This window comes from Fukomys damarensis, unplaced genomic scaffold (genome assembly GCF_012274545.1).
Source record: "Fukomys damarensis isolate Sample0158 unplaced genomic scaffold, DMR_v1.0_HiC HiC_scaffold_18, whole genome shotgun sequence".
NCBI lineage: Eukaryota > Metazoa > Chordata > Mammalia > Rodentia > Bathyergidae > Fukomys > Fukomys damarensis.
In genome coordinates, this window is record NW_022900930.1 from 47,098,547 (window position 1) to 47,115,123 (window position 16,577).

Genomic DNA, 16,577 nt, shown 5'->3' on the forward strand with positions numbered 1-16,577 from the left:
ACAGGACTCCCCTCGGGCCTCCTCCGGGGCTTCTCCCCATGCATCACCTGGGGTGATGGAGAGCGGCACTGGGACAGCAGGGCTGTGTCCTGGCAGATGGGCCAGGACGTCTCCCGAGTGACGGGGTCGCCGGACCCCGACCACAGGCGTGTGGAATGGTCCTGGACGTGCCTTTGGCCTCTGGTGATGGCACTTCCTGGTTGGGTCTTTCAGTCTGTGTCCTCATTTGTCCAGCACATGATAGGTTTGCAGTTCCTTGGTCTCCGGAATGAATAATCTTACACTGAAAACATTAAAAAGCCATATTGTAAGGAGCAGGCCTTGGGCTGCTCCCAGGGAGCCTGGTCAGCTCTGGGTTCCCATCCTGTAGTGAACGTACCAGCCATGTGCTGAGCAGGGAGCTTGACCTCAGGGGCATCACAGCCACTCCTGCGGGCAGGTCCTGGCCTTCCGGAGTGGGTCTCCGGGCAGCAGAGGACACAACATCGTGGTTTACAGCAGGCTGAGAAGCAGGTCGGCCCCAGTGATGTTGGGAAAGGCCCTTGACCGCTCTGCCCTGCTGTTGCCTACTCTGCAAAAAGGAAATGACAAGAGCAGTGCCCCCTCGATCAGGAAATGGGCTGTGTGTGGCATTAAGAGCAGGTACTTGGCAGAGGATCCTTGTTCAACTAATTTTTGTCATTACTACCATTATATTCTCTGACTGACAAAACTTTCCCAGCCGCTGTTCCACAGACCAGATCTGTCAAGCCCAGAGGGAAACAGAGGCACTGGGAAGGAGACCCCAGTAGTGCAGGCTGGGCACGCCCCTCCTCCGCCATCACCCGCCACCTCTTCCTGCCAACTCCTCTCCCATCCACTCTCACGCACCCTCACCAGTTTACATTTTGGCTCAGAACATTCTAGAATTTAGTTATAGACACACACACCCCGCCATGGTGACTCGGGATATCATTTCTGCTGACTTCAGTCAGGGTCGTCTTGCTAATTGCTGTTGCTCCCCCTTTTGGCCTCTGGAGTGCTGGTCGCCGTGTTTAAGGAGACTAAAGGAATCTTGGCCTATGTCCTCCTAGCCGTGCCATGGAATCAGTTCCGTGAGCCCCAGTCATGGAACATGCAGATCAGACACCTTGACACAACAGTGTGTGTGGCAGGGGGATCACTGTGTCCCTGCGCCCACCACCCAAAAGATCTCCAGGAATCAGGAAGACTCCCTCCTGCTCAGCTTGGCACAAGCACAGCCAGGACTGCAGCAGGGAGGCGGGTATTTCTAGGGTGGGGATGGTGGAAGACAGCACACACGCGCATGCACACACACACACACACGCACGGGCATGAGGATGCCGCTACGGTTTGGGTGTGGGTGGAGGTGTCTGGTGGAGGAGTGCTGCTACCCTGTGGCCTGTTCCCCACCAGATCCTGATCCCAGCCCTGATGGTGACAGCAGAGGAAGATTTCATACTCTTCCCTGAATTGTCCAAGCACATGGAGGACTGGGTGAGGGAACACCCTGCCTGGGGTCATGATTGCTGCCTGGGAGTGCTCACAGGGTCCAGTGGGAGACAGCAGCGAGGATGAGACGGTCCACTAGAGCCCTGCTCCGACAGGGCCTGGCCGCTGACATCACCATCCCCTGCTGACTGCCTCTCCCTTGTCTGTATTGACGTAGACTCTCCTTCGGGCCTCATTCCTTTCCTAAATGATGCGGGGCTCACTGAGGGTGGCCTGTGGGGCATAGAGAGCCAAGGGGTCCCCTACCCTCCCAGGTTGCCCTCCATCATCACACTAAACGGACACCAAAGCCACTTGCATTTGGCTGCTTACCTTTCCTGGATGGGCTTTTCTTTCAGATTCCCCACCTGAAAAGGGGACACATTAAGAATTGCGGACACTGGACACAGATGCAGAAGTAAGGAGACCTGAGTTCCCTGGGTGGAAATCAGGACCCTGTTTACATTACTTAATGAAAGCTTTCGGGCTTCATGCTGCTGCCATGGACTCCAGCAGTCTTGGCACAGGTCAGTGGCCTCATGTGATCCCCGCTTTGTCCCGTTCAGGCCGGCTGAGGTGAACCAGATCCTCATTGATTGGCTGGAGGCCGAAGTGAGGAACTCGACCCTCGTCTCAAAGATTTAACCTGTACCCCATCCTCTCCCTTGGTCATTGGGGGAAGTCTTGGTGATCAGATGTGGCATCACACACGTCTCTTAGAAGTCGCTCTTGGATCCGAAGGGGTTGCACGAAAAGTGATTTTTCTCTAAGAGAAGCCAATCTAGTTTGAAAATTTTACTTGCAGGGAAATCTGTGTTAATCATCTGGGTAGAATCACACAGGTGGCAGATGTCTGGTGGCCACAAGACAGGAGCATGAAGAGGCTGGAGTGGAAGACAGACTGGGTCAGAGTGGTCAGTGCCCTTGGGGACATGGTGAGGTGGTCTCATGGTGATTTCTCTTTGACAGTTCAGTTTTGAAGGAAAATCTGCAGTTCCTTTTGAAGTGTCTCAGCAGAGATTAGGATTCTTTAATCAATAAAACTAAGAAAGCTGTGTCCCTGTGTTTTAGTCACTTTCTGGTCACCAGGATCTGATACTTGACAGTGCAACTCTGAGGAACAGAGGTTTATGTTGGCTCATAGTTTGTAGAGGTTTCAGTCCATAGTCCTCTGGCTCCAAGGCAGGACAGCATGGCACAAGGACACAGCTCCTCATGACATGGAGGACTCGAAGCAGAGAATCAAGGGAGTCCTAGGGAATAAGAAAAACCCTCCCAGGCCAGGCCCCACTGACCCGTCTCTTTCCACCCGACCCCACCTTCCAACATCAAGTCAGCTATAAGTCCTGTTACTCCAGTCACCTGCCAAAGCCCCACCTATGAGTATATGAGGCTCTTGAGGGGGCTTCTACATAGGAACGACACCCTGCTTTGTTCTTGTTGAAAGGCATCCTTGCATAGGAGTGGACAGACACTTTCCCTGGTCTCCAGGGTGCCTTGTGAGCCAGACATGCACTGACCTGGAGCCTCTGAGGAAGAGGTAATGTCTATAGCAGTAAGCCCCAGTAGCCGTGTATCCCTTTCCTCCTGGTTCCCTAGCAGGTACCGGTGCACACCTAGAGCACTTGTACTATGCTAGTGAGACTGCGAATTTTAGATTTCACTTGAGATTGATTAAAATTTAACTCTCCCCGTTTAGTAAACAGACACCATGGGGTTCAGTGCTAATCTCCCCCTTGAGCTTCGCTCTCTTATGACATCCAGTTACAGAGGCATGAAGTCTCACAGTTTTGTCTCCCACATCGATCTAGCCTCTGTCCTGCTTTGAACACCACAGCCCTGGTGCAGCAGCCTAACTGCTACACTCAAGAGAATCTGATCCTGAGCATTGAAAGTCAGAGCCTCCTGCATGCTGCAGTGGGCTTGGCCCCTGCCCCTCCATCCCCAGGTGGCCCTATCTTCCCATGATTAATGTACATCATCACCTTGAATCCTGCCCATTCCACACTCTCTCTCTGACCCTGCACGCTAGCCCTGCATTCTTCCATCTGGAGTCTGCCGCCTGCTCCCCTAACAAGCCACAGGCTGCTTCCTGAGTCCTTTTCCCTGCTTCCATATCATACTGCACTCACGGATGTCTGCACCCCACACTCGGTGTGTTTTGTGCAGGGAGATGCTGCAGAGCATGTAGACTCCCCAGGCAAGTGCTGAATAAAGATAAGTTGCCAGGTCACAAGGTTATGTGCATCTGCGTGTAAAGAAAGCCAGGGGCAGTCAGAGAGGTTAGCAGTATCCCTGGTCTTGCACACACCACCTCTGATTTTCCCAGAGGATCGCTGCTATTTCACAGGGCAGGAAACAGGTTCAGCCAATTTGCCACTTGGCTACATGGGGCAAACCTAGACTCAAGGTGTGGTTCCAAAGCACCTTCTACCTCAGACCTTTCCTTTCTAAGTCTTGAAGCCACACCAGCTGAGTCAGGTACCTGCTCTGAGTTCCAGTGGTTCAGTTCCCTTATCAGTGAAATAGTACCTAGTTTTAATGGCACCAAACATGGGTAGCACCTAATGCACACCAGGCTTCAGTATTGTATCTAAATATTAGTGCTACATACGGACGTTAACATAGTGGAACCCATGTGGGTGAAGGGAAATGTCCCTTCTGAACGGGAATGTCCTGTTCCTGAAAGTTTACTGAAATGAATGGGAATAACCAGGTCAATGCGAGAACAGGGCACATAAGTTACTAATGTGTCTGGTGGGGGATGACAGCATTGCAGTCATAAGCAAAAAATAAGCCTCAAAGAAGGGCTCGATGGTTGAAGCTTATATATGCTCCCGAGTTCTAAAAAGGAATAGAAAGGCGGCAGGGGCCTGCAGGTGGCAGGGGTTTTGACAGCAAAGTGGCAAGGACAAACTGGGGGAGAGCTTAAGCAAGAATCATCTCGAACAAAGTTGTCCCGTGTGGATAAAGGTTCTTGGGGAGCAATCATGAGAATAGATGAGAAGTGCATTTGGGGAGTTCCCTGAGTCTCATCTTTCTGGAGTTATTGTCTTTATCACTAAACGTATCAGTCTCTCTGAAAAAGCAGCATCTTGGTCAGTTAGGAGAACTTCACAAGGCCCTGCCTGTACTGTCGGAGCGCGTGAGGACTGAGAGGATAGCCATTGGGCTAAAGGCTCAGAGACACCTCTAGGGTGCTCCCTTACTCCACACTCAACAAACGTCAGGGTTGGAGGTGTCACTTTGTGTGCCCCAACACCAAAGAAATGGATAGAGGTCTGAATTTCAGTCATTATGCTGTGTTCTGGGACAATTTCCCACATCATCCAGCAGCTGGGTTAGAAGGCAGTTGGAAAAATATATGACGGACTGCACCCGAGTATTTTTATAATTAACCATTTGAGGAAGCATAAATTTTCCACATCGGTCTAGCACTGGGGACAGGAAAGGTGGGGGGGGATAACCAGGAGCAGGGGCGAATTAGGGCACAATCAGTCTGCAACAAGTGGTATTGCTTCTAAGAGAGGGTGTCTACTGGCAGGAAGCAGCAATGTCTGGTTGGTTGAAGATTTTTGTTAGATTTACAGATGTTAAGGAACATGAAATATATTTTCTAGCTTTTAGCCTAATGACCATTCCATCTCTCCTCTCAACTCAGTGTAATACTGCAAAATATATGCTGTCTTCTTTCTCCCTTCCTAGGATGTAGCTCTTATAATCTAGCACTTGAGTGTGGGTAAGGTCTTCTGCACAGGTTCAGGATGGGTCTTGGTCCTGGCAAGAACCCACGCAGTTAGAGGGTTAGGACTTTCGGCACCGTCTCCATCCTCGGGCCGAGGACTGAATGCTGAATTATCACCAATGGCCTACAACATAATCCCCATGTACATAATAAAGCTTCCATGAAAGCCAAAGAAATGAGTTTGAAGAGAGATTGAGGAACACACAGACATTTTTAAGAGGGTGGCACTTCCCACACTGAAAGGAACAAATCTCTTAGGCTCCAGATGCTCCTGGACCTAGCCCTGAATTTCCCTTCACCTGAGTGGTTCTCTGCCTATGAACAAAAATAAAGCATTTCTCTAAGTTCCGTGACTTGTTCCAGGAAACTCACTGAAGCCACAGATTGATACTGAGGAGGTTCGCAAACCCCAATTTACAGCCAACTTGTAAGAAAGCTACTGGAAAGGAAAAACACACTTCTACTCTCACTTAAAAATCAACTTGTTTTCCTGACCAAATGTATGGTTTCGCCTCACATAAATTTCCAGAGATGTGTCCATTGAACTGGCATCTGGAAAAGGTCTAGTCTTTGGGATCTGACGCCATCTGCAGGTACTGTCAGCATTTAACCACTGAGGGCACATGAAGGTATAGTATAGTCAGTCCTCTGTGGGGTATCCTGGATTGGTGGTTACTTGCTTGAAAATGTCCTCCAAACTCTGTGATAGAGGTGAGGCATGATGGGAAGAGACGGGTCACTGGGGTAATGGCCCAAAGGGGTGTGTAATGATGCTCTGACCTGCTTCCTTCTCTGCTTCCTGCCTGCCATTGGTTGAGCATCTGTCCTCCTCCACTGCCATTTCCATCTTCGGCCAGTCTGTCACAAACTAATTCCCCTAAATGATAAAAGAACTCAAACCTCTCCCCCTTTCAGTTTTGAGTGTTAGGTATTTTGGTCGCAGTGATGAGAAAGTGAGTAATACACATTAAGAGGGGCAATACCCACAACGTCTTGGTCAGATTGTTTTCTGTTGATGTTTGAGGGAGTTTCTTCTTTATCTCCTGTATCTCACTGAATGGTTCTCACTGCCAACTGAAACACTGGCTCCATCAAAAATATTACTCGGGGGATGTAAGTTTCCTTCCCTAGTGTTGCCGACATTGGGGTATAGGGACTCATTCCAGAGATTCGTTCTAGGTTCTCCCTTTCCTCAACAAAGAATTGGACAAAACAAGGTCAAAAAGTAGTGAAATTTTTAATAGGTCAGGAAAGTCCTGGTACAATAGCAACAAAATAACCAGCCACAAGAAAATGTAAAGTGAAAGTTTGCTGTGTCCAGTGATTGTACACCAGGAACAGGAGAGCGGGCTTTTATTGAGATGGAGGTAGGAAGATGGTTTCAGGAAGATGGACTGGGTGCTGTGGCTAGGGCTAAGTAGGTTGCTGATATGAAGGATGGCGTGGTTAGGTCTGGTGGGTAGAGGCCTCACATTCCCGGCATAAGGATGGGATTGTGAGTTTTCTCAAGTGGCTGCTTCCAGCTGACTGGGATCATTGTCAGAAGGAGGAGCTGTGTTGGAAGGTGGGGCTGGGAGGTAGGGATATTTGTTCATCAGTATCTTGGTGGTGAAGAAGTTAGTGGCTGCATGAGTCGAGCTTGGAAGAAATTGATCAAGGGGCTGCACATGGACAAGGACGATGAAGGTCCCAGGACGGCTGCCATCCACCTTGTCGTCAGTGAGAACCAATGTTTTTCAGTGTTTCACTCGTGGACTTCTGAGGGTTCTGGCGGCATCTCATACAATGCCAGACTCCTGGAAAAACAGCAATCTTCCTGCAAGAATCAATAAAAGATCACCTGGTGACATTTGGTAGGTCTTAGAAAGGTTGAAGTCTCCATGATAGGTCTCTCTGTAGGTGGTGAGGGAGGATTACACCCAACACCTTGAGTCCCCTTGGAGTTTGGAAAAGGGGGGTTGCGTTGGGAGGAGACACTGATGCATAGGTCTTGCAGGCATCAGAATACTGAGGTTTCTAAGTAGAGGTCCTGTACCTGGCAAGAGAGGTGGCAGAAGGCTTGAGGTAGTTAAGCTGTGGGACAAGTCCTCAGCCCAGGCCCTGTCTAAGACAGGAATGCAAGAGACTTGGAGTGATGGATACCCTTACCTGAGTTGAAACAAAGGCCCCATGGGGACTGCAGTGTGGGGAAAGGGGAGTCGGGGAAAGGCTTATAGCCAGCAGTGTTTTGTTAATGTGGGGTTAGAAGGGCTGAAAAAGGTGTTAGAGGTCCGTTCTATCTCAGGCAGCATGGGGATGGCAGGTTGGGCTGAAGAATGTACACTAACCAGCAGCGACATAAGCAGAACCTCCAGGTTTGGGTGGGTGAAATACCTTCTGAGGTGCTGGAGAGCTGTAGTTTGGGCACGTGAGATACAAAGGTGCTCATCTGCAAGACAGAGGGCAGGGCAGCAGGGAGGGGAAAGGTGCTCTGGAGGGCATGGGAATGAGACGCACACAAGCCCAGGACACTTTCGTGCCCCAGGTTGTGCTGCTCACCGGGCAGGGCGCTGCACGGGTGTCAGGAGAGGGGTCCGACAGAAGGGCTTGCTTTACCTTGGAAATGGGATACTTTCACAAAATTAAACAGCTTCTGTGGAGTCATCTATAAGATTAAGAAGCGGATTACTTTCTTAGAGATGGGAAATTGAAAAAAGAATACAATGCATTATTTCAAAATGTATACGATCTATAAGATAAAGCTATAAGAAATGCGTATGCCGGCAGCTAATTATACTTTTGCAGTAAAGTGAGCTTTGGTCTCACTCACTGTTCTGCCTTTCTTCCCATCCTGTAATACCTTCTGACAAACTAGAGATTCCTTGCTGGCCATGAGTTTCTTATTGTGTGCTTCAGTCGGGGAAGGATACCAGGTATTAGAGTAATTTTGCTTCTAAATCTCCTCACAACTATGAGGGCACAGCAATGACTTTGCAGCCTTGCACTTCCTCTTTATTTCCCCCAAAGGCAGCAGCAATAGGGTCCAATCCATGAAGCTTGGAGAGGCCTCCTGAGTCCTACTACATGGTTAACACCAGGAGGGAAAGGCCTAGGTCACTAGGACACAAGGCCAAATGAGTTGACTCCAGGGTAAAGGGGGTTGGGCACAGCCATGTGGGTGAGCTGGGAGGTGGTGTTCACTGGGTGACATTAGGCACGCAGAGCTAAATGGCAAAGAAATCTAGGGAACGCTTGTGTTAGGTGTAAAGGTCCAGGTGTGTAACGCCTGTTGGTATCCAGGTGTCAGCCAGGAAGTCATGCGCAGCTGAATGCAGCCATCTGGTAGACAGGAGGTGCATAAGGGAAGGCAGCTAGTGGGAAAGGGTAAGTAGATACAACCAGGTGGATGATAAAGACGGGATGGTAGGGTCAAGTGAATAAAGTAAACTGATTAATACCACATAAGGCCAAAGCTTAAAGATGGGATAAGGCTAGAATTCAAAGCTGGAGTGAAAGGCTGACAAGCCAACGTCACATCGCCAAGGTCATTCGGGTAACCCAGGTGCAAGGAAGGGGATGATCAGGAGACAGGCCCGGTGGGGAAGGTCAGGAAGAAAGGGGACAGGTGAAGAATTTCAGCAGGGGTAAACTACACCCAGTGGATGAGGACACTGGGACACAGTCAGAGGGTAACATTTAGGTCCGAGGCCCAGGAGGAAGGCCAGGGATAAGCTAAGGATTAGAAGCAAAGCCAAGAACTGGGGAGGTCGAGGAGCAGCCGGGAGGACAAGGGCAAGGCAGGATGGGGAGGCTGCTAAGATAGTCAGATGTGTAAGGCTAGGTGCTAAAGCCAGGAGGGTGAAGGCAGATATATCCTAAGTCCAAAGCATGAGATCAGCTGGGTGAAGACAGTGGGCAAAGGTCAGGTGATGTGGCCTAAGTAAGGCCACTACTAAGGCAGCTATGTCACACTAAGAAATTGAGCTTAGGAGGTTCAGGCCAAAAGGATAAGCCCAGGGTGGGGACACCACAGATGTGAGGCAAAGGGCTATATCCATGTTACAAGGAAAGGTCAGTGATGAATTTTTAGGTTGGGAGAATAAAGCCAAGCATTCATTAAAGCCAGAGGTTGAGGATGGATCAGTAAAGCTATGGGCTTAGCACAGGAGAAGAGGCTGGGAGTACAGGACAGTAGTAGAGTGTCCGCCTAGCATATGCGTGGCCCTAAATTCAGTCACCAGCAAAGGTAGACACATGAACACAACAAAAATCACCAGATTAAGTAAGGCCAAAACAAAGCCAACAGAATCAAAATAGGTAACAAGAGGCCTGCTGGGTAACAGAAAGTGGTTACAACCAAAAGGGTGAGTCCAGCTTGGTCAGAGAGAGAAGGACAAAGTGGGTAAGAGCAGTTGTAACCCTTGGGGTGAGGAAGCCTAGCTGGGGAAGGAGGGTTGGGTAAGTTAGGTAGGGCCAAGCCACACCATGAAGACAGTTTAAGATTCCTTGAAAAACCCAGGGGGGTCAAAACAGTGGGGTTATACCAGGTAGTATAGTTAAAGCTACAAACCACTAGAGGAAGCCCAAGTGGGTATAGCCAGACCTTTAGTCACTCATGGGTGAATAAGGCAAAATTGCAATTTAGTTACCTAGGCTAGGTTCCGGAAGCTGAGACATAGCACTTCAAAGGGACAGGAGTGTTTTGAGGGCGGTGTTCCCATTTCACAATGGCAACTTGTACTCTGTCCACAGAAACAGGACTTGTATTTCTAAATGGCAGAAAGCAAAAAGGCCAAAGTTTTGAATTCCAACCAACAATCATTACAAGTACTCAACTGGCAGGACTTTAGCACTTCCCCAAGCCCTGCTGATAGGGTAGAGACAAAACACTCACTTCATGGCCACCAAGAAAGTTCAGGTGCAGCTGGGTCCAACACAAGGACTTTAGCAGACTTACTTTACTTAGTATCCTTGCAGATTAACAGATGCATGGCTCAGTCCTGCAGGAAGACACGAGGAGCCTTACCCTAGTATTCCAGGCGGATGAACAGATGCAAGGTTCTATCACTTAGGAAAACATCAGTAGACCTACCTTAGTATCCCAGCACAGGAACAGATGCATGGCCCTGTCCTGTATGAAGACAGAACAAGCCTTACCTTCGTATGCGCGGAGATAACCAGGTTCATGGCCGTCTTGTAGGAAGATATGAGTAGGTGGGAGGTAGCTCAGGGGCGCTTTTCCTGCCTCACAAGCACAAGGCCTTGAGTTGAATGAGGGATGAGGGCCTCAGTGGCCTGACCTAGGTATCCTTGGAGATGGATACATGTATGGCCCTTTCCTGGAGGAAGACAAAAGCAACCTTACCTTGCTTGGTATCTGAACTTATGAATAGATTTCTGGCTGTGTCCTGTGGGTAGATGGAAGGAGACTTTCATGATACCCAAGCAGATGAAGACATGCATGGATCTGTCCTGCGGTAAGACAGAAGCAGACTATCTTAGTGTCCTGGTAGATGAACAGAAGCACGGCTCTGTCATGAAGGAAGATAGAAGCAAACTTACCTTAGAATCTGTGCAGGAAAACGTATGCATGCCTCTGTCCTGTAGGAAGACATCAGCATCCCTACCTTAGTTAGTATCTGAGCTGATGAATACATTCCGGGCTGTGTCCTGTAGGAAGACAGGAGACTTACCCTGGTATCCAAGCACATGAAGCAATAGATGAGCTACTGTGTGGGAAGGCGTTAGCACATTTACCACAGTATACGAGATGAACACATGCATGGCCCTGTCCTATGGGAAGAAGAGTTGACATAGTACCTAGGCAGATGAACAGATACATGGCTCTCTCCTGTATGAAGACGTTGAGACTTGTCTTTGTGTCCATGAGATAAAAAGTTGCATGGCCCTGTCCTGTAGGAAGACATCAGCAGCCTTACCTTAGTATCTGAGCTGTTGAATAGATGTCTGGCTCTGTCCTGTAGGAAAACAGAAGGACAATTACCAACAAATGAACAGAAGCACAGCTCTGTCCTGAAGGAAAGCAGAAGCAGACTTACCTTAGTATCCCAGCACATGAACAAAAGCATGGCCCTGTCCTGCAGGAAGGCATCAGCAGATTTACCTGAGTATATGAGGAGTTGAACAAATGGATGGCCATGTCCTCTGTGAAGACAGAATGAGCCTTACCTTAGCATCTGAAAACATGGCCCTGTCTTGTAGGAAGACATCAGCGGGTGGGAGGTAGCTCAGTGTCGCTTTGCCTTCCTCACAAGCACGAGGTCCTGAGTTTCACGGTGTGGGGAATCCGCAGCCTTACATTAGTATCCCTGCAGATGAACAACCTCAAAAGCAACCTTATCTTGGTATCCTAGTGGATGAATAGATTCCTGGCTGTGTCCTATAGGTAGACAGAAGATGTTCATGGTACCCAAGCAGATGAAGAAATGCATGGATATCAGTAACATACAAGGATACCTTCCCTTAGTTCCTGGTAAATTAACAGAATCATGGCTCTGTCCTGCAGGAAGGCATCAGTGGACTAACCTTAATACATGAGGAGATGAACAACAGATACATGGCCGTGTTCTGTGGGAAGACGTAAGAATTAAAGCAGTACACCGAGGCAGATTAATAGATGCATAGCTCTATGCTGTAGGAAGACGTCAGGAAACTTGTCTTAGTGTCCATGAGATGAACAGATGCATGGTTCAGTCCTACAAGAAGACATGAAGAGCCTTACCCTAGTATTCCAGGTGGATGAACAGATGCCAGGTTCTGTCACTTAGGAAAACATCAGTAGACCTTGCTTAGTATCCAAGAGCATGACCAGATGCATGGTCCTATCTTACAGGAAGATATGAGCAGGTGGGGAGATAGCTCAGGGGTACTTTCCATGCCTCACAAGCACAAGGGCAAGAGTTCCTTGGGTAGGGGGACACATCAGTAGCCTGACCTTAGTATCCCTGGAGACGGGCAAATGCATGGCCCTTTCCTGTAGGAAGACATAAGCAGCTTTAACGTGGTATCTGAGCTGAAGAATAGATTCTTGGCTGTGTCCTGTAGGAAGACAGGAGACTTACCTCAGTATCTGAGGAGATGAAGAGATTCATTGGTCTGTCCAGGGGGAAGACAGAAGCAGAGTTTACCTTAGTGTCCTGCTAGATGAACAGATGCATGGCTCTGTCCTATAGAAAGACAGGAGACTTACCTTGGTATCCAGTATGATGCTGTCTGAGCAGATGAACAGATGATGCATGTCCCAGTCCTGTATGAAGACATGAACAGATTTGCCTTAGTATCCCGGTGGTGGTGGTGGGGGGACAGATGTATAGATCTCTCCTGTAGGGAGACAGGAGCAGAGTTACCTTAGGGTCCCAGCAGGTGAACAGATGCATGCATGGGACTGTCATGAAGGAAGACATCAGCAGCCTTACCTTAGTATCACAGCTGATGAAGATTCCTGGCACTGTCCCATAGGAAGGCAGGAAGGAGCCTTACCTTGGTATCCAGTCAGATGAAGACATGCCTGGCCCCATCCTGTAGGAAGACATGCACAGACTTACCTTAGTATCCCCGTACATTAAGAGATGTTCAGATCTCTCCTGTAGGTAGACAGAAGCAGAGTTACCTTATTGTCACAGTAGATGAGCAGGCTCCTGGCTCCAAAGGAAGACCAAAGCAGACTTACCATAGTACCTTAACACAGGAACAGATAGATGCATGGCCCTGTCCTGTATGAAGACAGAAGCAGGAATACCTTAGTATCCAAGAAGATGAACAGATGCATTACCCTATCTGGTTTGAACATGTCATCATCCAGGGAATAAGCTCAGTGCTGTTTTCCCTGCCTCGCAAGCACAAGGTCCTGAGTTCTATCCCTGTTGGGGGTGGGGGTGGGGGAAGACATCAGGATGTGGACCTTACTATCCCTGCAGATGAACATGTGCATGGCTCTTTCCAGGAGGAAGACAGAAGCACACTTACCTTAGTACCTGACCAGGAAGACATGCATGGATCTACCCAGCAGGAAGACAGAAGCAGAGCTACATTAGTGTCTCAGTAGATGAACAGATGCATGGCTGTGAGCTGGAAGAAGACAGAACCAGACTTACCTTAGTATCCAGGCAGATGAATAGATGCACTGCCCTGTGGTAGGAAACAGAAGCAGACTTACTCAGTACCTGTGCAGATGAACACATGCATGGCTCTGCTGTGTAGAAAGACATCAGCATCTTTACCTTGGTATCCAAGCTGATGAACACATTCCTGGCCGATTTATATAGGAAGACAGGGGACTTACCTTAGTATCCAAGTAGATGAAGGCTGGCATGGCTCTGTCATGAAGGAAGAAGACAGCAGCAGACTTACCATAGTATCGCATCACACGAACAGATGCATGGCCCTGTCCTGTGGGAAGAGAGAAGCGTTACCTTAGTACCCAGGCAAACACACACATGCGTGGCTCTGTGCTGCAGGAAGACATTAGGAAACACATGTCGGTGTCCGAGCTATAGGAACACATTAGCAGCTTCACCTCACCATCCACGCCGATGAATAGATGCACTAACCTGTAGTAGGAAGACAGAAGCCCGTTTCCTTAAGGATTTGGGCAGATGAATACGTGCATGGGCTCTGCTCCAGGGGAAGCCATCAGAAGCCTCACCTTAGTATTTGAGATGATGAATAAATTCCTGGCTGTGTCCTGTTGGAAGACTGAGAAGCCTGTTTAGAACCCAGGCAACCTGTCATGTAAAGGTACAAGATCCCAGCAATGAATTAACTGTACTGTGTATACCTACAATGTACCAATAAACTCAATACAAAGAAAAAAGTAGAACCCAGGCAGATGAACAGATGGATGCGTCCATCAGGTGGGAAGATATCAGCTGCCTTACCTTAGTGGCTAGGTAGATGAAAACTTGTGTGGCCCTCTCCCACACACCAACATCATCAAGGTTAACCTTCATGTCCGAGAAGATCAACAGTGCTTTGGGACAGAGTGCACATTTTACATTGCCTGCTTCGGGCACACCCTACTACAAGAAACTCCAGGCAGTCAGCTCTCTGAAATCTTCACTTAAGGACATTAGTAAAGTTTAGACAAAGTGTTATTTAAGGCCAAGATCATCTGGTAAAGAGGTTCCATCCAACAGGACACTGAGACCTTCCAAATCATGCTCCATACTTAAGACCAGGGAAATGTGCAGAAACATAAAGCACAGTGTGTCAGGACAGGCTTGCTAAACACAAGACCAACTGAGGATAGCTAAGAACAGTGAGGCTGGGCGATGTGATGGAGAACGCAGAGGCAGGGAGGGGTCCCTAAGCTATGGATCAGGAGCAGGACAATGGAATTGCAGGGAGATAGCAAAGTTCGAGTCTGGGTAGTGCAGACAGAAAGTGACTAAAACTAAGAGGTAAGGACAGGTGGTTAAAGCCAAGAGGCTAGAGCCAGCTCAAGATGAGGACAGGTGGTTAACACCAGGCAGGAAGGTGAGGAGAGGAAATACTGTATGGCGATGGCAGGTAACAGGGTGGGAAGTTTGGGCAGGATTCTGGGGGCCCGAGTTGGGGGATGAGATGCTAATACAAAAGAGAGCCATTAGTCTGACACCACAGAAGAATAAGAAAAGACAAGTACTTAGATGAAATGAATTCTCCAAGAAAGGTGGAGAGGTGGGGATAAACGATGATTTTTGCACAAAAAGCACATGCAGCCAGGTGCACAAGGACTGGCACACTTCATCAGTTGGCAAAGGCACCAGGCCTCAGGGAGAGGGCAGACTGCAAAGCAAGGAGGGGGCAGTGCTAATGGGAGGTTCTATGGGGGAATGGATCAAGGAAGAAAGATGTGGCCAGCTAATGAGAATGGACAACAATGCCCAAGAATACGAAATGACACATAAGGCAGGGGGAGGCAAAAGAAATTCCAGGGTTAAGAAGTCCATCCATAGGAGAAGTAGGCAAAGACTGGGGTACAAAGGGCAGATGGGGGGACATGGACAAACATGGGAAGGGAATGCAACGACAGTAGTGGGAGCCAGGGTGATTCAGCTCCATCAGGTCTGATGGCAGAGGACAGATGGAAGGGAACAGGGCAGGGGCGGGGGCGGGACAGGGGCCAAGGGCACAGGTGGGCTGGTGACCGCCGAGGGGCGGCACAGACTCTAAAATCTGACAGGAAGGGCTTCAGGACGGAACAGACAGCTGGGGTGGGGCACAGGGCTCAGGGGTGCACTAGAAGCACGGATATCTGGATTGGAAGGTGTCACGTTTCACAGGGCAAGACCTGCATTCTGGTGAGCATGGAAGCAGGGGCAGAGTAGGAATAGTACCTGGGAAAGGTAGTAAGGGCAAAGGGCAAACTGTGCTAAGGGAAGTCCTGGGTGCTGGTGGTGGAAACAATGCGGACAGGGATAGGAGTGGACCAAGGAGTAAAAAAGGGACAAAGACCTGGACTGGGCTAAGGGGGCCAGGACCTAGACCAGGCGTAACTACAGCATTACTTTGGCCAAAATATTCAAGAAAGGGAGTCAAGCCATTAAATCAAGGGGGGCAAAAGAAAAAGAACACAGGTAAAGGTCATAGCATGAAGAAATAAATCAGTCTCAAGCCTGTGAGGCACAGTCAAGGTACAGTGGCCATTCAGGGAGGGGACGAGTCAGTCAGGGGAGAAGGCACCAGGGGAGGAACAAGGGCATCGCACCATTATAGAAGGGGGACTCAGGACAGGCATGTCAGCCAGGCTAGGACAGGGCTACACCTGGACTGGGAAGAGCATGCAGGCAGGGTCAAAGATCACAGGAAGGCTTACAAGGTAAGGGGGAACAATAGAAGGCAGATTGCTGGGTCTGGAGGACGAAACACGAGAAAAGGGCCCACAGTGGCACAGAAAAGGGAGGATGTACAAGACAACTGAGGGCATGGAGTTGAACCAGGAAATCTGAGTTTCTTCAGGGAAGCTATGGTCTTCACAGGCAAGAGCATAGCAGACTTGGGAGAAAACAGACAGGGATTGAGGGCAGGGACGTTACCGGGTTACCGGGGGTGAACGGCTCAAGGGAAGCTAAGGCCTTCAGCGGCATGGGTGTGGACAGAGTTGGGAGCGAACTGGGGGCTGGGGCTGGGGGCGGGGTTGAGGGAGGGCTTGGTCCAGGGCTGCAAGCCAGCTGTCCAAAGGCAGGTGCTGCCTCAAGGCCTCTCTTCCTGGGCTTTATCGAGCAAGGGGAAGTGTACTGGAGGAGTGGTACCGGGCTCCTGGGCCTTTAGGGGTAGGGGCAGGCCACTGGGGACCGGGACACTATGGGGCAGGGCATTTGGCCAGTCATGGAAATGGGTGGGGGAGCAGAGATGGCGGGGG

General features: G+C 49.4%; 1 protein-coding gene and 3 long non-coding RNA genes across 7 annotated transcripts in view; 1 reads left to right on the forward strand and 3 right to left on the reverse strand.

Annotated features, from left to right (window-relative positions):
• Ephx2 (epoxide hydrolase 2) overlaps positions 1 to 2,542 on the forward strand; it is a 33,513-nt gene extending 30,971 nt beyond the window's left edge. Inside the window, exons 17-19 of one of the 2 annotated variants that reach the window (XM_010623455.1) lie at positions 1,417 to 1,497; positions 1,851 to 1,909; positions 2,058 to 2,542. In XM_010623455.1, coding sequence (XP_010621757.1) covers positions 1,417 to 1,497; positions 1,851 to 1,909; positions 2,058 to 2,136 — 219 coding nt within the window. In that variant the 3' untranslated portion in view covers positions 2,137 to 2,542. The remainder of the gene's footprint in view (positions 1 to 1,416; positions 1,498 to 1,850; positions 1,910 to 2,057) is intronic. The other variant, XM_010623460.1, reaches the window with a different exon arrangement.
• A 4,038-nt stretch (positions 2,543 to 6,580) lies between these two features.
• On the reverse strand, positions 6,581 to 10,200 carry LOC104861841. Of its 2 annotated transcripts, XR_780123.2 has the most exons (5): positions 10,173 to 10,200; positions 9,865 to 9,984; positions 7,832 to 7,880; positions 7,610 to 7,664; positions 6,581 to 7,052 (listed from the first exon to the last, which is right to left on the reverse strand). It is a non-coding gene; the product is annotated as an uncharacterized LOC104861841 (long non-coding RNA). The 2 variants fall into 2 exon arrangements; XR_780122.1 differs by lacking the exon at positions 6,581 to 7,052 and having other exon boundaries at positions 7,587 to 7,664.
• Positions 10,201 to 10,306: 106 nt separating this feature from the next.
• On the reverse strand, positions 10,307 to 11,338 carry LOC104861835. The gene is made up of 4 exons (XR_780121.2): positions 11,036 to 11,338; positions 10,778 to 10,885; positions 10,581 to 10,687; positions 10,307 to 10,346 (listed from the first exon to the last, which is right to left on the reverse strand). It is a non-coding gene; the product is annotated as an uncharacterized LOC104861835 (long non-coding RNA).
• Positions 11,339 to 11,345: 7 nt separating this feature from the next.
• Positions 11,346 to 12,319, reverse strand: LOC104861826. 2 transcript variants are annotated; one of them, XR_780119.1, is made up of 4 exons: positions 12,298 to 12,319; positions 12,171 to 12,209; positions 11,762 to 11,931; positions 11,346 to 11,615 (listed from the first exon to the last, which is right to left on the reverse strand). It is a non-coding gene; the product is annotated as an uncharacterized LOC104861826 (long non-coding RNA). The 2 variants fall into 2 exon arrangements; XR_780116.1 differs by lacking the exon at positions 12,298 to 12,319 and having other exon boundaries at positions 12,171 to 12,236.
• Positions 12,320 to 16,577: the final 4,258 nt, after the last annotated feature.